Source organism: Pectinophora gossypiella, chromosome 7, assembly GCF_024362695.1.
Source record: "Pectinophora gossypiella chromosome 7, ilPecGoss1.1, whole genome shotgun sequence".
Classification (NCBI taxonomy): Eukaryota; Metazoa; Arthropoda; class Insecta; order Lepidoptera; family Gelechiidae; genus Pectinophora; species Pectinophora gossypiella.
In genome coordinates, this window is record NC_065410.1 from 7865141 (window position 1) to 7885770 (window position 20630).

At 39.3% G+C, this 20630-nt stretch overlaps 2 protein-coding genes across 2 annotated transcripts; one reads left to right on the forward strand and one right to left on the reverse strand.

Moving 5' to 3' along the window:
- Window positions 1-268: 268 nt before the first annotated feature.
- Window positions 269-20589, forward strand: LOC126368304 (kelch-like protein 10). Its single transcript, XM_050012211.1, has 13 exons — window positions 269-292; window positions 1602-1798; window positions 2738-2989; window positions 3182-3446; window positions 3516-3680; window positions 3752-3838; window positions 3908-4054; window positions 4179-4371; window positions 4725-4870; window positions 5329-5546; window positions 5996-6176; window positions 17276-17423; window positions 20251-20589. The coding sequence occupies exons 1-12, from the start codon at window positions 269-271 to the stop codon at window positions 17402-17404; spliced, it is 2004 nt and encodes a 667-aa protein (XP_049868168.1). The 3' UTR covers window positions 17405-17423; window positions 20251-20589.
- On the reverse strand, window positions 8730-16203 carry LOC126368021 (uncharacterized). Its single transcript, XM_050011867.1, has 2 exons — window positions 15811-16203; window positions 8730-10601 (listed from the first exon to the last, which is right to left on the reverse strand). The coding sequence occupies exons 1-2, from the start codon at window positions 15843-15845 to the stop codon at window positions 8864-8866; spliced, it is 1773 nt and encodes a 590-aa protein (XP_049867824.1). The 5' UTR covers window positions 15846-16203; the 3' UTR covers window positions 8730-8863.
- Window positions 20590-20630: the final 41 nt, after the last annotated feature.

A 20630-nucleotide genomic window follows, 5' to 3' on the forward strand; every position in this document is an offset into this window, starting at 1 on the left:
GCCGCCGAAAATGAAAATACTGCTATCCAGTAATGTCAACTGGAAAAAAAAGGTCTGACATGCTTGTCATTCTTATATCATTTTTTTGCTAACCTAAAATGTTTTATCAAATGACTTGATTTTGCTATTTTGAGTTATTTTTTACGGTTATTTTTATAAATTTATTGAGCTAAATCTCGATTGTGTCGTGACACGTCCGTTTTTACACTTAGGATTTTTTAATGCGTGACAATTTAGTAATGATGACTTTGCGCTAAAGTCATATGAAATGGAAAACGACCCGAATAACACTGTAAGTACTGCTATGGTAGTGCCAGAGAGCAGCTTATGCGGCGAGGTTCTGGCGCGCTGTGCCGAGCGATACGTGGTCTGCTTAGCTCAATGACAACGTTTATTATCTTCTGCTTTGTTTACATCTTCATTTCTGTCGATCCTAGCCCAGACAGATACTATTTAGACAAATTTTAGATTTTTTTAAGAGTCTTTAAATCAAGCCTTCAGTATTTGTACGATCACGTAAAGTTATAGAAACATACTTGTCCCCATATTCCTTAAGTTTTCTAAATATATTTAAAAAACAGGCATGTTTTAAAATGTCGTATGCAGTAAGTACCTAAGTTTCCTAATTTGTTCTTTAAGCTTTACGCAATAAGGATTTAACCTAACCTAATCTTAGTTTTATTGCAACAAAAAGTATGGACTTATATAATTGGGTGAGTCTTAACAAGTCTCTTTTACTTTACTGTGGCAGTCCAATGCTAGAAGTCGGTACCTACCGATTTGCAAATTTCATATGTACATGTTGCTTATTGCTTTGATAACTCTCGATTCATATGTTAGGTACTGTGCTGTTGTACACTTAAATTATCAGTCCAATGGAGTTCTAAAAATGGAAATCAGAACTCTAAATTTACAGTTAGGCAAAATTAGATGCTGTTTAAGAGGAAGATTAAAACATCCATCGATTTGAAACTAAACACTGGGCTGCATCTCGATCAACCGGAGAGGGAGAATTCTCCACCACGCTGCTCCACTGTGCATTAACGGAGTGATTTGGGCTGATAACCAGCCGCCAGCGTCTTCACGCTCAAGCGAACAAACAGCCTTCTACAAAGGAATTGAATTATTATAAGTATTTATATGTTCCGTCCCTCTGACCTGGTATGCGCGTAGAAAACGCAAAAGGTGGCGGCCCAAAGAGACCTGACGACCCTCGATTGACAACTTTCGGCATATCTCGGGAGCAAGCTACAGAGGCTGCAAAAGATCGCGAGGAGTGGAAATCTGTTATTCGAGTCCTAGATCCCATCAGGGGATAAAGGATTAGAAGAAGATAAAATAACATAACATAAACTGCCTATATACGTCCCACTGCTGGGCACAGGCCTCACCTCAATCAACCGGAGGGGGTAGAAGAAGATATATATGCACTATTTATTACCCGCGATTTTGTTCACTATTAAAGCCCCTTTTTACCCCCCTAGGGAGTGAATTTCGCAAAATCCTGTATCAGTGAATACTTACGTCCTAAAAGGAACCCCAAGTAAATTCATGATTATTTTATATTGGTATACTTAATAATGTGTATTTTGTATTGTTAGACGGCGGGTCGCGAGACTGGGCGGTGCATGTCGGTGGCAGCAATGCAGGCGCTGCACCGGCTGCGCGAGTGCAGGCTGCTCTGCGACGCCATTGTGCGCGCGGACGACGGCGCCGCCTTCCCCGTGCACCGCGCCATCCTCTCTGCTTGCAGCCCATACTTCCTGTTAGCATCCTTTCCTCCCTTACCCATGCATAAGTAGGTTGGATCAGGGCCCAGTCCTCACGCCAAACCGCGCATCTGCTTCACACTACGTATACACGCTGCGCCCAGTAAAAAAGTAAATTGTGGTGTAATCCAAGAAAGTACCTGCACATTATTATTATTATAATTTTGAAACCGACATTAGGAACATCGTTTTAAGTTTACGCGGTTATTATCATATTACGCAGTAAGAACCCGTTATTATGTGTTTTAATTAGGAACATCGTGTTACCATTTTAAGATGCTACTGGCTCAACGTTCCTCGCTCTTCTACACACACGCAAACATAATCCTACGTCCATAATAGGGAAGGCAAAGCCACAAGTAATCAGAAGAAAACTTAGAGCCATTTTTGTACGAAATCGTGAGATTAATATTATGTACAGTATGATGACAGACGATCAGAAAATCGCCAATATAAATAGTTCATCGTTTTGGAAGCATCTTCCTACCTGCAGTCGTATAAAATTTCCCATCATTATGAGAAAGAATCCTATAAATTCCCCGTCCCGCATTGACCTTGCATTCGCCAACCGGAGGTTTGGAGCCAACAAAATAGATACCTACACCAAACTGTTTTGCGAGGTGATAGAGTAACTTATTACGCAATATGACGTAAGCTATAAAACGTATTTTATTTTACATGTACTACTGACGCACCATAATTCATACGCACACATTATTTTTGTAAAAACTATAATAACAATAACATTTTGGCAATGAAATGTACGGACTTATTACATTATTGGTAATATTAGATAACCGTAAGTACTAAAAATAACAACCTTTATCACAAAACAGGCAAATTCAGTCCTTACACTAAGTAGGAACGAAAATATAATCGAAATAAGAAAAACACTGACTGCTAACGTTTTTATAAGAAGGATGTCAGGTGAAAACATATAACAACTGACTGTAATGTATCTCCATAAGGGCACTGTTTACAACAACGCTGCACTCTCGCGAGCAGAGCGATGTGTTGATATCGGGTGTACGTTCCGAGATTCTTCTGCTGCTTATCGAGTACGCGTACCTGCGGCGCATTGACGTGACGGACACCAACGTGCACGAGCTCCTTATGACGGCAGACTACCTGGCCTTCCTCGGCGTGTTGCAGCTCTGCTGCGACCACCTCCGCGTCTCGCTCAACCCTAAGAACTGCCTCGGCATCATGATGTTTGCCAGGTGAACTTTGGTCTTGATTTTTTAATTTCGCAGCTATTTGAATAATATAATTAGGTACCACACTATTTTGTTACTGGCTGCTTGACTCTGACTAGTATCATGTGATATTTCACCTAGAACAGGCACCCAATATTTCATAAACACTCACACGCTGCGAATAAATAATTTCACATTACATTATTCTTTTTTCAGGCGTGTGTTTTGTTACAAGCTAGAGGCAGATGCCCGAAGATATTTGTTGCGTTATTTCGTGACTGTTGCGACGCAAAGTGATGAGTTTCTTCATTTACCGCTCGAGGAGCTTAACTCCATAATCCTCGAGGACGAACTAAATGTTAAGAGCGAGGAAGTGGTTTGGGAGGCCGTGCTGCGCTGGGTTAACTACGACCCCGACAACCGCTGGCAGCATACCGTCAAGCTCATGGGAAGCATAAGGCTCGGCCTTCTCGATACTCAAGTAAGTACTCTTCAGTTACCTACGTGAAATTACTCTTTTTATTTATTAATCTTCGCATTTCTTTTACAGTTCTTTTTGGAAAATGTCAAAGACCATCCCTACGTAACCGGCAACGAAGGCTCTCGCCCGATTATTATTGAGACCCTGAAGTTTTTATACGACTTGGAAATGATCGCTCAGAGAGACGGTGAAGTCGCCACTCCGGAGATCGCAAGACCGAGAGTTCCTCATGAAGTAATATTCATATTTTAACCTCCTTAAACAATAAGTCGTAAGCCATGTAATCTGAGATTCAACTGTTATAGGTTCTGTTTGCGATCGGAGGATGGAGTGGTGGTTCACCAACAGCCTTCATTGAGACCTATGACACGAGAGCTGATCGTTGGATAAAGGTAAATTGAGGTGAAATTGAATTTTAATGATCAACGATAATTCAGTTTGATCATAATTATTCTGTTAAGGTGGAAGAAGTGGACCCTGCCGGGCCGCGAGCTTACCACGGCACGGCGGTACTTGGATATTGTATTTACGTCATCGGCGGCTTCGATGGAATGGATTACTTCAACTCGTGCCGTTGCTTTGATGCTGTCACTAAAACTTGGCGTGAGGTAATGTTTGATTTCTTCCGCTAATACCTGCAATAAAAAGTCAAAGTATAAAAAAGAGTAAAATTGTTTTGTAATCAGTATTTTAGTCTATGTATACACGTGTGTGAATAAAGCGTTTGTCCAGGTAGCACCAATGAACGCTCGGCGGTGCTATGTATCGGTAGCAGTGCTCGGAGAGACGATCTATGCGATGGGTGGCTATGATGGTCACCACCGTCAAAACACTGCTGAGCGGTTTAACCACCGCACCAATCAGTGGTCATTGGTAGCGCCCATGAACGCGCAGAGATCAGATGCTAGCGCCGCTGCTCTGGACAGTAAGTATTTGAACCTTATGAAATTAGAACTGTTGAAAGATCCGGTTCGGAACGAACAAAGGAACAAATTCAACCGATGACGAATTGCTAAAATATCCTTCAAAATATAACGCCTACGTTTCTGCTTGAAACACAATAAATCCTAGCCAGACGAACTCGAAATAACATACTTAAAAATACGATTTTTATTGTTAACAGATTAGGAGTCTTTCCTACCAGGAACAGCTAGATTTAAGCACCTAAAAAAAGCCTAATTGATATATTTCTAAAATAATTTACAATACACACCTATGCCCAGCAGTGGGCGTCGTACAGCTGATGATGATGATGATGACAATACACGTTGCCTCCAGATAAGATCTACATAACGGGTGGGTTCAACGGACAGGAATGCATGAACAGCGTAGAGGTGTACGATCCGGACACGAACCAGTGGACGAACCTGGCACCGATGCGGTCACGCCGCTCCGGCGTCTCCTGCATCGCTTACCACAACAAGGTACCTAGGTAGCTTTTCTTTACTATCGAATTTTGTAGCGTCTGTCAATCATCTTTACTATTTTGTTTCTTATTTTTCTTTCTTTATCTATATTATTATTGAAGAATGTGTGTGTGTTAATAGAGATAAACGTAAGCATAACGATATCTATTCTATTGACCTCAGGAAATACATTTCCAACATGTAAACATGCCACAATATAAAATGTAACTACCTATATTTTAATAAGTAGGTATTTAAACATTTCCTATGCGCCATCTTTTCACCTGTATGTCAGGATTTTAATACCAAATGTAGCAGCCGATTACTGTCTGTTAGCTTTTGGCTCTGTTCACCCCACAAATTATAGAGTACTTCTACCCTGATAACTTAAAGGCGTAAATTATATCAGTTTCCATCGCTTACAAAAGTTGTTGTTTCCTCCTACCTCAACCTTGGCGGTGATATCTAATTTCCAGATTTACGTAATAGGCGGTTTCAACGGCATCTCGCGCATGTGCAGTGGCGAGGTGTACGACCCGCTGAGCAACACTTGGGCGCCGGTGCCGGACATGTACAACCCTCGAAGCAATTTCGCTATCGAGGTGATCGACGATATGATCTTCGCGATCGGCGGCTTCAACGGAGTCACCACCATCTACCACGTGGAGTGTTACGATGAGAGGACTAACGAGTGGTGAGTCTAGTTTGCATTGTAAAGACCTTGGAACGTTTTCGCCATTTAGACTATCGACTGCATGATCATCGTCATCGGCAGCTTCAACGGCTTCATCACTACCTCGTTGAGTGCTACGATAAGAAAGTTAAACAGTGATAAGTCCAGAATTTTCGTCTATTTTTAAAGAACAGGAAGCCTGCCGTCGTCTAATCAAAAGCTACTTTGAATCGCTCCAATAAGTTCTTCTTTCTTGTAGAGTTTGGAATTCTGCGTTGATCGCATACGATGATCTAACAAATTGTATATCGAAATCCAAATACCCGTAGGCAATGTAAATTTTCTTTAAGGGGCTCCAGCATAGATTTTTGTATTATGTCTTTACTCAACCGTTAGAGTATCTGCCCAACGCAACGTTGCCTTAGTAAGATATTTTCAATTATTAATTTAAAAACTTTTATTTATGAAAGGTACGAGGCGACGGACATGAACATCTACCGGTCAGCGCTGTCGGCGTGCGTGATAATGGGCCTGCCGAACGTGTACGACTACATCCACAAGCACCGCGAGCGGCTGATGGAGGAGAAGCGGCAGAAGATCCTGCTGTCGGAGACCGCGCGCCACGGCCAGCACCGCACCGCGCTGCCAGACGTGAGAATCGTGAATCATACAAACACGCACACGCTCGCTCACATACCACACACAACACATGCGCGTAGGACTCACTGATGTAACGGGTACGGATATAGGGGTTGTCCATCATCGCTTAATGGAAGAGATGCGGCAGAAGAGGCTGCTTTCGTAGACCACGCGGCACGACCGCCACCGCACGCCGTCAAACTTAAGAATCGTGAGGTACACACAGATGCAAATCCACATACGCTCAGTCACACGTAAGCACATATACATACTCATGTGTACACACAAGCAAACCAACAAGTTCATATGCTTAGGACTCTCGCAGACAACTCGCAGCCACATTTGTTATTGGAAACCTGTTAATAATGCTAATAATTAGTGACAGCTTTAATAGGTATCTAGTCCCTTCACATTGCAGACAAAACAATACCTCAACCGATATTTATAACACTCCCAATATGATTAAGGTGCTACTTATAAATAATATCGTTGCAGAAATGAATTATGCAAATGACAGCTACCAAAATCTATTTATCCGGCTTTCTGGTCATAACTAGTTTAGTGTGGTTGAATATAGAGTAAAGAAACGATATCTGAATCAAATTTTAATTAGGGAAGAAATTTGCGACTCGGATATTGTTTTCTTATTAACAAAATACTCATAAATTGAGTCCTAGTAACTTGAATAAATACTTTTTAATTATAAAAAAATAAAACTCATTCGTCATACTTCGCAAGAAATCTAGTTACATCTAGATTTCACAACAATTATTATTGTTATTCGACGAAACCGAAGATTCTCTGACCTTTGTTCGCAGCGATAATGACAGACAAAACGCAAAAGATAGAAAGAGTAAGTACCTAAGTGAAATTGAACTCATTAAATCATTATGGAGCTCTGTGTCAGTAATGAGAAACTATTGAGTTTCAAATCACATCTAATATTATAAGTAAGTAGTACCTCTTACTTACCTACATTTGGACAACATCCCTTGTATGCGTCATTTAGTATAGACCTACCTAATTTTCTACAATCCGCAACGCAGTAGACCCGCGCCGCGTGGCGGATTCAGACTGCTTCACACTAGCGTTTTTCTCGGCATTGTCTATTTTTATTTTTTTTTGACGTGACTTATTGTAGATTTGCTGCAAATAGCAGTGACTACTTGTCCGGAAAGCGTTTTCAGTTCGGAGCGGTACCGCCGCGGCCACGAGCACGCGTTGGGATGGCGCGACGCGGCGGCTTTTTCTTTTTTTTTTTTTGACGTAACTTATTGTAGATTTGCCGCAGATAGCATTAACTACTTGGCCGAACAAAAGACGCGGCGGCGGCGGACGCTGCTCGTATGAAAGAAGCCTGAGTAATGCTCCGTAGTAGGTCCCCTTCCGGTCGATGAATGGAGAGCTGTGTCCACCAGTCGTAGTATATTGTACGATATTTATGTCAATTATTATGATTTGTGATCTCAAATTAAAATATTGTCGTAGATAATGGTGCTAATTCCTGTAAATACCATCTACATACATACATACATACATAAACTCACGCCCGTAATCCCTAATGGGGTGGGCAGAGCCACAAGTAATCAAAGACAACTTGCAGCCACTGTTGATACGATGTCGTAAGCTGGATATGATGAACTTTATGGTGATAAGGGATCAGCCTATCGCCCATAACATTAGTCCATCATGTTAGAGGACACAATCCCTTTGTCGGTTTTTACGACATGCCCGGGAAGACAAGCAGCTGAACGTGTTCTATGTTTTTTATTTGCTCCCAGAACAGCATAGAAGCCATAAAATACCATCCAAATACCATCCATCATCTAAATACCATCTAATTTTATTTTAAGTTATATCTGTCCTTTTCTTATCCGCCGAAAAGGAAAGGGACGGGTAATCGACAAGCATAAAATTTATGGAACACACGTCAATTTTAAGCACAAATCTAAACTAACCGTCTAAAAATTTTACGTCAGTCAATAACCCGACACATTAATTTACTCATTCTTCCTAAAATTAAGAGCTGTGAATCATCCGTCCCTTTCCTTTTCGACGGATACGAAAATGACGGATATAACCTAAAATAAAATTAGGCGGTGTCTGCAGGAATCGGGGCCATTATCTTATAGGTACCTACTAAGCAAACAAAAAACGTCATGCTCATGTAAAGATTAAGTACTTAATACTTACTTACATCAGTAAGTACTAGCCGTGACCAAGGGCTTATTTAAAGTACCTTCCGAAGCATGGATCATCTTACTTTCGGACAATCAGGTTATCACTCACAAGGTGATTTTTGAGATATGTCCCTACCGGGATTCGAATCTCGGACCTCCGGATCGTGAGCGCAACTCTCAACCACTGGATCACGGCCACACACTCCTTCTGATCGAAGCCACACACCCACATATCACGTGAAGAATAAACAAATGAAGCGTGATAGTTAGTTCACATTTACACATGTTTTATGACGATAAATCCTACAATAATATTGTGTATGCGTTCAATATAGTCAAGTTTTCGGGAGCGTTCGGAGAGTTTTTAAAAAATAAAACTAAAGAGTACTTAAAACACGAGCAGAGGTGGATGCTTCTAGTTTAATAATGAATCAAAAATACAAAATGAATTCTTAGGTCTAGAACTTATCTAATGCAAGGTTTGCATCCGGCCGTACCAAGAATGTCAACGTAGTGCTTTTAAGCTCTTACTTGTATTATTCTTGGTACGTCACGTTGCATAACTCCTCCCTCCCTAAGAACGAAATCATCTGGTGATTCTGAACTTTGATGATTTCGCACACACCTTAAAATAAACGATTTATATCTAATTACAATGAAACATACTAAAATTAAAGGTAAAATTACATAGAGCACTACCGTTGCTATACTAACACTTCTTATCTCTATAACACGATTTTCACTTTCACTCACGAGTGTTTCTTTCGTCAATTCGGAGGATAATTGTTTCAGGTCGTCAAGATTAATACCTTTCAGGGAAATCGCGGTTGATAGACTGATGTTCGCCGGCTGTACTTCAGGTAAGTTTATTACTGGTGTTATATCAAACTTAATGTCCTCAGAATAGTAGCGACGTCTGCTCAGTTTGACATTCTCTATATAAATGTCACAGTTGTCGTCGATGTTCAGAAGGTAAGTTCCGTGAAGAAATTGTTTAGATATATCTTCAAGGCATTTTCTTGTGAAGATTGTATTTTTCCCAATATAGAGAATCCAATTATGATCGCTAACTCGTTGCAACTTTGTACTCTCCATAGTTACAGCATGAGGTGTGCAAAGGGAGAGGTCGGACTGAAACTTCATCAGTTGTTCGGCGCAGGTATCTTCAGGATAAGGCACGATGTTTTCCGTGGTACATATAAATTCGTTGGCGGCAATCTCTTTGCAGCTGCTGGCAAGTGGTAAGTAAGTAGAGCCTTTCACCAAAAGGAACGGGTATTTAGGAACGATTAGGGTAGTTCTGTTAATTGATTGATTAAATATTGGCAAGGGGTACAATCTATAATAAGTGTAGGTATTATTATCGATTAACGGTACTTCCATCAAAAAGGTCACCTGATTTCCTTTTACATAAGCCTTAACTTCTATTGTTCTTTCAATTTTAATTAAATTATTTTCATTAACAGGATATACTAAGTTATCAGTTTTAGATATAGATTGCAACAATGTTAACAGTTCGGTTGAGTTCACAATTGATTGGTGCAAAATAGTAACCTTGCTGAAGGCTAGAGCTGTCTCTACTTCGCTTATTGTTAAGTACATGGAACGGAAATTACTTATAAATAAGTTGTACATGCCTAATACATATGTGGCGTAGACTGAGTTGTTTTCCTTTGTAGCTATATTTTTAACTATTCTTTCTATTCTTTTTAAACGCTCTTCCAAAATAAGAGTGTTTTCTTGTAATGTTTCAGAGCTGTTGACCAGATTATGCAACATTTTAGATATGATCGTTAGTTTCTTATTGGCATCTACTTGTTTACCCTGTAATTCTGAAAGGAGTTTATCATATTTTAACGCATCGTTGTGGTCTAAATTACCTGTAATAATTTTTATTAGTGATCCTAAGGGATCTATCAACCCTCTTTTGAATCTGTGTGACGGTACCAATTGATTGAATTTATTACATACATTTTGTATTATGTGATCTAATTGAGTTTTCATGCCTTTGAATTCATTCACATACGGTTTGTGTATATCAATTAATTTATCAAATTCTCTATATTTATGGATGTTAAAGTTAATATCGTCCCTTATGCCACTTAAGTCCAATACCTTTATTATTACCCACTTGTCATCTTGTTTAACGGCTGTACCTAATTTCACAGGTAATAACCCGGGATTGTTTTCAATCTTTTGAAGATGAAGTGCCTGCGATGGGATCATCAGGGCGGCTGTCAACGCGACTAGGCACCACCTGTGGAGGGCGTTTTATATTTTTAATGGGGGCTTTAGTAATGCGTTCACCTACTTTCATGGGGACAACGTTACGCTCGGGACTACCTGTTACTTCCGCTTTGCGATATCTTGGTTTTTCTTTGCTTTTTCTTTTATTTATGTCCTTGACATAAACAATTTCACCATTGTCAAATTCTACATTCGATTCACCGCCTTTCTTTTCTCTAATTTTCTCCTTATTTGCCAACATCTTTTCCGCTAAAACTTGATAGAGAACTCTAGTCCTTTTTGCGTGATCCTTTACTAACCTTTGTACGTAAGCTTGCTCAAAATTTATGTTAAATACTGAGCTAGAATCGGTGTGACCAAAAACAACTTCAAATGGGGTGAGGCCTGTCGTAGAATGGATTGTGTGATTGTAAGCCATGACGGAGTATGACATAACTGAGGTTGCATCTGTACATTTTTGTTCATATTTTGCTAATCTATATATTTCTATAAGTGTTGAGTGAAATCTTTCCACAATGCCAGTCGAATTTGGATTATTAGGGGTAGAAATATGGATCTCTATTTTATATAGAGCCATTAACTCTCGCATGAGTTCATTGTTGAATTCTGACCCGGGGTCACAACTTATTTTGCGTGGAGTACCATAAAAAGAGAAGTATTTTATTAATGCGCGGGCGACTTCCGGTGTAGAACGATTTGGTATTTCCAATGCTTGTCCTAGTTTACTAAAAGCGTCAACTAAGGTCAAGTAATATGTTCCTTCTATTGTGAATAAATCGATAAAAATTTCTTGAAAAGGTGCGTCTTGGGTTTGCGTCAACTGTAACATGGGTTTTATGGGTTTTCTGTCATACTTCATCTTACGACACGCTTCACATTCATTTAGAACTGCTGAAACTGTTTCTTGCATGTTGTGCCAAAAATAATTTCTACGGATTCGAACCATAGTTTCTTTTATGCCTCGATGACAAGTCTTCCCTTCATGAAGTTTTAATATAATAGCCTTTTGTTCCTTTTCGTCTTCCACAAACATCACTCTCTCCGTACATTCAAAAAACTCTACTGAGCCTTTCTTGAATAGATTAATGATAATTCTCGCAAAATCTCGCCTGTGAATTTGGCTTTCGAAGTAGATAAAATATTTCGTATTATGTTTTATGTATTCTAATAAAAATTGTTTAATCAATTCGTCATTATTTTCCGGCAAAAATACTTCTAACACTTTTTGTTTGGGTCGAGACCAATCTTTTGCTTGAATTTCATTTTTGAACCAAGTGTAAACCAATATTTGGTTAGGTTTCGTATCTATAGCCTCCTTCAAAATAGGTATACCAACTGATTCTAATTCGACTGCCGAGTGTGCTGTGTCGGTACTACTCGACTCCGAACGGATCGGGTATGTGTCTTCGAGTTCCATATTTATGGGGTCAGATGCGCTACGTGTTGCAGATGAGGAATCAGATATAGTGATTGTATCTGAATTATCTATGGGTTTTGTTAATTGGGTAATTTCTTTTGTTAAATTTTCTATGTGTTGCCTTAAGTGTTCTTCCTTTTCGTCCACGTTAACTTGCATCGATTGTCCATCATCATCAGATCCTAGAGCATTTAGCTTTATACGTGATAGTGCGTCTGCATTAGAATTTTGTTTTCCATTTTTGTAAATTATTTCGAAGTCGAACTCTTGGAGACGTAAGCGCCATCGGGTCAACTTACTGTTGGGCTCTTTTAATGAGTAAAGCCAAGCTAATGGTCGGTGGTCAGTATAGATACAGAACTTCTTTCCATATAAATACGGTCTGAAGTGTTTCACCGCCCAAATTATGGCTAAAAGCTCTCGCTCGATTGTACTATAGCGGGTTTCCGTGTCACTCAATGTTCTACTTGCATAGGCCACTGGTTTATCCGATCCGATAGGTCCCTGAGATAATACGGCACCAAGAGCTACAGCTGAGGCGTCTGTCGTCAATATAAATGGTTTTGTGGGGTCCGGATATTGTAATAGAGGGGCAGTTGTAAGTAACTCCTTGCATTTTTCAAAGGCTTCTCTGTATTTTTTATCAATGACTATTTTATTTCTCTTTTTTAGGCAGGCCGTGAGAGGTTGTGTTACCTTGGCGAAATCTTTGATGAATCGGCGATAATAACCAACCAGTCCCAAAAAGCTCTTTATTTGTGTAGTAGTCTTTGGTAAGGGGTAATTAAGAACTGCGTTAATTTTGTCGTCGTTTGGTCGAAGTCCTTCGCTAGTAATAGTATGGCCTAAATAGAGTACCTCTTTACGTAAAAATTCCGATTTGTCAAGCTGTATTTTTAAGTTTGTTTGTCTAAGTCGGTCAAAAACGGTTCGTAACTTTTGTAAATGTTCTTCCAAACTAGCTGAAAAGATGATTATGTCATCTAAGTAAACAAGACAATGAATGCCTTGGAGTCCTCTCAGTATGTTGTCCATTGCCCGTTGGAAGGTGGCTGGTGCTGTTTTTAGCCCAAATGGCATTCTGAGAAACTCGTAGTGTCCAAACTGGGTGCTAAAGGCTGTCTTTTGTCTGTCACTGTCGTTTACCTCGATTTGATGGTAGCCACTGGCTAAGTCCAAGGTCGTAAAGTAAGTGCTTTTCCCTAGTTTGTCAAACAAGTCGGTTATGTTGGGCAGAGGGTATTTGTCGTCAACTGTCACTTCATTTAATCGTCTGTAGTCAATTACCATCCTAAATTTTGCCTCTCCACTAGCATCTGGTTTTTTGGGAACAAGATGGACTGGTGCACTCCATGGGGAGTGCGATTCTTGAATGATATTATCGCATAAAAGTTTTTGGACTTGTTTTTTAATTTCTTCTGCCTGAGCTGGTGCTTGCCTATAGGGTTTCGTGTATATGGGATCTTCGTTTTTTGTCCTTATACAATGCTTCACCTCATTTGTAAAAGATAAGGGTACGTATTCGCAATAAAATATATCCTTATACTCTTCACACAGTTTATAAATACTCTTTCTCTCCTCTTCATTCATGTGGTCCAGTCGCAACTTATTAAGATTTTCTAACAACAACTGATCAACATCTATATCCACATCCATATCCTCAACCTTATTCACCTGACATTCATTATTATCATATTCTATAGTTTTAAAAGGGGCCGTCACTACCAAAGTTTTGTCTTCATCCGATATATTTTGTATTACTGTCGAAGCGTAGCCTTTCGCGCAAGTGACCAGTGCACTTGGCATACGTATACCTTCACAAAATTCAGTAAAATTTAGGATCGCTTGTCCAGAATATAAATCAGTGGGGAGTTTTACTCTTACTTCAGATCTTCGTGGTATGTCTAACGCATATTCGGAACTATGTATGATAGGAATATCAACGGTCCTTGTCCTCAGCACACAATTTTTGAGGTCAATGATCGCTTCTATCCCTTTTAGTAAGTCATTTCCAATCAAACCATCGTAACGAGAGTCCACATCATAGAGATAAAACTTTTGTAACTGTAAACTATTAAAAGTTGGCATCAATGGAATTTGTATAGCCTTATCATGTACTGAACTCGCATGAGTACTTATTACTTCAAACGGTTCATGATAGATACACTGTGGGAAATATTTATAGGCTTTACGAGGGCTCAAAAATGATCGCGTACTGCCTGTGTCAACCATAAGTTTTGCGTCAATTTCGGGTAAGTATATGTAAGGTAGTTTTAACCTTACATCACAATTCAATTCTATCGTTTGTCTATTTTTGTAGAGGCTCGCATGTAAAAATTTTCTACTTGTTCATGACGATCGTCGTTTTGCAACTGTTTGTTAGATGTAGACGGCTTATCAGTCTCACTCTCCTCGGTTGGTATCAACGGGAACATATTTTGTTCGTAAGCATAGGTGTCAAATTCCATTTGACCAGAAGGGTCTTCACTGTATGACGTATAGTCATAAGAATAGGGGTCCGCCTCGTAATACGGGTAGTTAGTATCATATAATTCCATTTCGTTTAATCTAAACCCTTCTCGTTTAGGGGGTGCAGTGCGCATTGACACGTCTGTGTTAATTTGACGGGGTTGTATATTTTGCTGTGGCGCTGGTGTCCTATAGGCGTGTTGCTGTCCAAACTGATGAGGTCGCATAGGGGGCAATTGTTGCAGACCTGTAGGCCTATAACCGAACTGGGGCCTATATCCGAACTGAGTGGGATTTTGAGGATGATAACCAAAATGTTGTTGCGGATGATTTGGTTTAGGGAAAGCAATTTGTCTACTCGGTGGTATACCGAATTTAAAGTTGTTCTGAGGGTTATTTGGGAAATTCATGGGTGCATTCGGTTTAAACCCAAAGTTTTGTGGATGATTTGGGCTTATATTGTTACCAAATTTAAAAGGAACTTGTGGAATTGTTGGCATTTGGGGCCTAGTAGTTGTTGAATTATTAATTTTGTTCCTACTTTGATACTGCTCATGGAAGTTTACTTCCTCAAGGACGACTGAAAGAGCATCTTCTAACGTATTCGGGATTTTTAATCGTACTATCCTCACCATATTCTCCGGTAAATTATATAGAAAGGTATTTAATGCCGTTTTGTTATATATAGTGATTTTATTTCTCTTCATTTCCTGGTCAGTCAATAAGTTTATTTTTGCAATTAAATTAGCACGAACAGATTGTATGCGGATACAAAAATCCAAATAACTTTCACCAGATTTAATTTTCAGAGTTTCGAGCTCAATAGCTATACAATCTTCACTGCGGGGATCGCCGAAGTGTTGCACGAACAATTCTTTGAATTCCTCCCACGTCTCTATATCGTCACGCTCGCTGATAAGCGCCGCTGCGTTATCAGTAAGGCGACTTGTAATAGTTTGCATTACATATAAATTCTGGCTATGATCGCCTCGAAACCTATCGATCACATATTCACATTTACGTAAGAATAAATTCAAATGTCTCCGATCACCGTTGAAAAGAGGAATGATTTTTATAAAATCGTTTGGAATTAAAGTTAAATTTGCAATTAAAGGCTGCGTCATTTTTACTACGATAAACTGTTTCAGTAACCTTAAAAACTAACACAATTAACACGTAAGATATGCAAAAATATATTATTATTATTATTCTTTTTTATTTATTAAAATTATTATTCCTAAGGAAATCAGGGGAACGTTGAAATGAAAGAAGTCTAATTTCAAAATCAACAGAACAATAAGAACAGGACAGGAAGGCGAAAAGTCTCACTCACCAACTTGTGGTTCCCATGTTCACCTCCAACAGCATTCCGCATCACCAGACAAATTTCTTTGGTTCGAGGATTGTCTACTGCGTCTCACGAAAAGTTCAATGATGGTGATTTTGAACACGATGAATTTAACGCAAGACTATAGCAGCAATAATTGACAATCCTACCGGCTGCGCCAGTCAAGTTTTCGGGAGCGTTCGGAGAGTTTTTAAAAAATAAAACTAAAGAGTACTTAAAACACGAGCAGAGGTGGATGCTTCTAGTTTAATAATGAATCAAAAATACAAAATGAATTCTTAGGTCTAGAACTTATCTAATGCAAGGTTTGCATCCGGCCGTACCAAGAATGTCAACGTAGTGCTTTTAAGCTCTTACTTGTATTATTCTTGGTACGTCACGTTGCATAACTATATACTTAGTTAATAATATTGACAATTTCTGTTTTTCTCAAATCTTCCAAGTCTATGTATATAGGTAGGTAGTGCAAAAGAGATAACTAGGTATAACCTAAAAAGATTTTTTTTTATTTATAATTTATCATTTGACTATAATCTCACCTGATGGTAAAGGACGATGTGGTGTAAGGTGGATCTTGCTTACCTAGCAAAAGCCTATTCACTCTAGCCTTGAAGGAATCGTTTCATGCGGAAAGCCACGGAAGCTCCGTGGTTCCTTCGCAATGAAAATCTGCACATTGACCTAGGTCTGCCAACCATTGCCCAATGGCTCAAATTAGCTTCCAAACGTTTTTTCGATTGTGCTCCGCACCACCCAAATCCCCTGGTAGTTGCGGCTTCCGAATACATTCCGCTTAGGGACGGTACTGAAAAGTATCGGCGTCCGAAAGACGTAATATACGATCCCGACGACCCTATTACTCTAGCCATAGAGACAGCCAATCAGCTCGCGTCACCAAACACTTCAGGACCCCGATACCGACCCCGCCGGCGTGGTCGACGATTTCCCTCATTCAGCGCTTATCGACCCACTAGGGTCGATTAATTCTTTCAAATATTTTTCCTCTCAGACGACGCCCTGAGCCGAGGTTCGCGCCATCTAGCCTTGAAGGCTCTTACATTATAACGAGTTGGAAAAACAGACGACGGCAGACAGTTCCAATCATTTACGTACTGCTATGTTTGCTATGGAACGTAGAATGGAGCCAATTTTTCTTCATAAAATGATATACATAGTCCTCCTTGTCGTATCCGACAACGGCGACCTCAGTTCTTCTCTCGTGCGCTCGAATGTGACTGGCAAAGCCAAACTTTGTTTCAAACACCCGGTCACATTGGAGGCAGAATAGCTGTCCATCCGAGTTGAAAGTGTAGTTATATATGGGTTTGGGACGATCCTTGCGTGTTTGGCGTCTTTCGTCGAAGTGTCTTTGACCTTTCTCGCTTCAAAGCCAGAAATAAAGTAACGCGCAACTCTGTAGTAGAAAATGGTAACGGAGATGTCGTTACAGGTTCACCTGATGGAGGACAACGACGACATGCTGGAGCAGCTAGGGCTGATGGAAAACCAGGCGAACAACGACATCCCCGTGCCGCCCCCGCCGCCGCCCCCGCCCCCGCAGCCCATGGAGCAGGAGTGACTCGCTCTACCCGTCGTTGGTAACAATTGTTCCTAATTTGAAAATAGTGTATCACCAGCTGGGGTGACAACCAGGCCAGTAAACGTCCCCCCCCCCCCCCCCCCCAGTGTCGTGGTTTTGGCACGTTAAGCTGTTGGTCCCGGCTATTAGCCGTAAAACAGCTCCACCAACCCGCAGTGGAGCAGCGTGGTGGAAATATGCTCCGTACCCAGCAGTGGGAAATATATAGGCTGTTTATGTTATATTTATATGACAGGTATGAAGCGGTAACGAATGAAATGTAATGCAAATTGTACCTAGTAAATGTGGTATTGTGATAGGTACACTGTAATTGAAGTAAGTATTCAAAGTCAGAGTTATACTCTACAGTACATATCCTCATAATGATGACCCCTGTGCTGATAAGAACCTTTGTTTTTATAAAAATAAAAGTAATTATGAATAACAACTTCACTAGGGGTAAATACCTAATAATAGAAGTAGGTACCTACTACAAAGAACACACATACATACATAAACTCATGCTTATTACCCACCAGGGTAAGCAGAGACTACAGAATTCCATTTGCTGCGATCCTGGCACACTTCTCTTGCTTCCTCCACATTCATCAAAAAACAAAACAAAATCATTTAATTATTCTGGCTTTTTTTTAAACATAGAATTCTATTTGCTTCGATCCTGACACACTTCTCTTGCTTCCTCCACATTCATCAAAAAACAAAACAAAATCATTTAATTATTCTGGCTTTTTTAAAACATAGAATTCTATTTGCTTCGATCCTGACACACTTCTCTATCTTCCTCCACATTCATCAAAAAACAAAAAAAAACATTTAATTATTTTGGCATTTTTAAAAACATCTAGGTACTTACCTCAGTAATTAATTATAAACGTAGTGTAAAGTATAAACGTAGGTGTTTCAGGAAGTAATTAGGGAAAATTCTGGACACTATTTTTATGTAAGAAATTATGAATAACATAGGTAAGCTACTTACTGATTCAATTCACAATGTTTCATCGTTGTTCGCTGTAATTAGCATGACTGACTGCGATCCTAAAATATCTACCTAGTAAAGTAACGTATTCGATAACAATAGCTGCATATCTAGAGTCCTTACATTACAATATTCTAGACGTTCTATTATGTTCTAGGTCCATCCCTATTTACCGATAGTGGGTAATCGAAGTGCGGAACTTTCTGTCGCCTTCTAGAATGATGTCACATACATAACCGTAGAAATAAAGTTTTGTTCTGGCTAAATACATATACATAAATGATGTTGGTGTTTGTTTGTACCTAGTAAAGGTTTATGGTGATGTTATGGGCGATAGGCTGATCCCTTATCACCATAAGGTTTATCATATCCAGCTTACGACATCGTATCAAGAGTGGCTGCAAGTTGTCTTTGTTTACTTGTGGCTCTGCCCACCCCATTAGGGATTACGAGCGTGAGTTTATGTATGTATGTAGTAAAGGTTTAAAATAGAATAGATAATTAATAGGTAGCTAGTACACCAATTACATGCCGAAGTCTGCGCAACGCTCAAATTTATTTTCTTTTTCTTTCGAATCTTTCATTCGATCCGTTTGAGTCACTCACTCACACGTAGTCGTAATACACTGGCTTACTTCTCAAACGGGGTTCGAACCCCGGCACCGTACTTGTTTGCACCAATGAGCTATTAATTTATCTTAAGTGCAATTTTCACTGATACAGTTGGCTCGACCATTATAGACAACTCACCACCCACCACGTTGGTCTAACAGAAAGCTCTGTATGGCGGGGGGAAATTCAATGTTTTAAGCCCGTGCTAGGTTTCGAACCCGCGACCTTATAATGAGAGTCAAGCTTTTTTCCAACTGGCCTACCACACAATTTAACACAGATGGCTCGACCGTTATAGACGGCGATACGGCTCACCGCCTATCACATTGGTCTCACAGATAGCTCTGTGAGGTGTGGGTACTTAGTTCATCTTGCGATAGAAATACCTCTGACTACCCCATTGGGATAGTCGTGCGTGACTAGTCATGAACTTAAGTTATGTATATCATTCGGAGAATTCACCACCGGAAAGAACAGTATTTGTTTATTAATGATTTTACATTAGTAAATATTATGTATTTTGCTCATAGCATGATGATATTTACTTTAGTTAAATAGCACGATATCCTAGTGATACAATGTAAACAGCGTTCTATCTCGCTCTTTATCTATCAATTGGATATTTATCATGATCACAGCCCCTATTATAAGTATAAAACTTAACTGCAAATTCCAATATAAATCATAGCAAACTGATATTCAGAGCACGAGATGCGCATTTAGGTATACCTTATCTCAATCATGTCCAGGATTTTCGCTTCAATTGAAGTTATCATATCAATTATTGTTATCGCTATGCACGGTTAGCAAATGAACAGTGCAGAGCTAACTGCGTGACAAACAAATAGGTACCCCTGCTGAGGAATAAAAACCTAAAATCCTCAACTAATACCTACTACTACTAATACCTAACTAATCCTAATAATAGATTTTATTTAAGAATCTTAAGTAGTTTTTTATAGGCATCTATCTAAATAAGTAGGTACCTATTATGCATAATAGTTAAAGACAAATATCGAGTTGAGACGCAAAGAAAGCAGTAGTACAGTCATGAACACTATAATGTACTTTAGGACTCTACCGCACTAACATAATTTGACATTTAGTGAGACTTAGAGATCAATTTGCCAAAAAAGTTAATGTGACATGGTACCAAAGTGTATACATATTTATGCTCGTGACCGTACCTACCTACGTATTATGATTGTGACTAAAACGTGTTTTATCTTTGTTCCAGGTTACTGAAACTTTTCTGTTGTCCGATGTTATGCCTTCCCGACAGTTAGATACCTAATCAATAAGAAGATAAAAAATAAAAGTCTAAATAAAAGTCTTAGTTACAGTACGGTACCTATAGTGAAGTTATTATGTAAAATTATAACGTTACAGCCATTTATTTTTAACATATTTACATACATTTACTAAGCAATTTTGGCATATTTATAAAGTTGTGATATTTTCATAATGTGAATCATTTCTGTATTTTTGGAATATTTTTGAAAATTGTATGAAATTTTTCTGACAAGTATAATTGGTAATGGTATTAAGAGACTAAACTGTTGTTTCATTTTATATGCATAGCAGTCAGGTTTGTCGAACTTGTAACAAATAATAACA

Bases quoted from the DNA above. Each gene is read 5' to 3' on its own strand.
- LOC126368304 (XM_050012211.1), top strand. From the start codon at position 269: ATGGAAAACGACCCGAATAACACT. The intron at 3,681-3,751 runs GTAATATTCATA...CAACTGTTATAG, and splicing joins GACCGAGAGTTCCTCATGAA to GTTCTGTTTGCGATCGGAGG. The intron at 5,547-5,995 runs GTGAGTCTAGTT...TATTTATGAAAG, and splicing joins GATGAGAGGACTAACGAGTG to GTACGAGGCGACGGACATGA.
- LOC126368021 (XM_050011867.1), bottom strand. From the start codon at position 15,845: ATGCTGTTGGAGGTGAACATGGGAACCACAAGTTG. The intron at 10,602-15,810 runs GTGAGTGAGACT...CGCCCTCCACAG, and splicing joins AACATGGGAACCACAAGTTG to GTGGTGCCTAGTCGCGTTGA.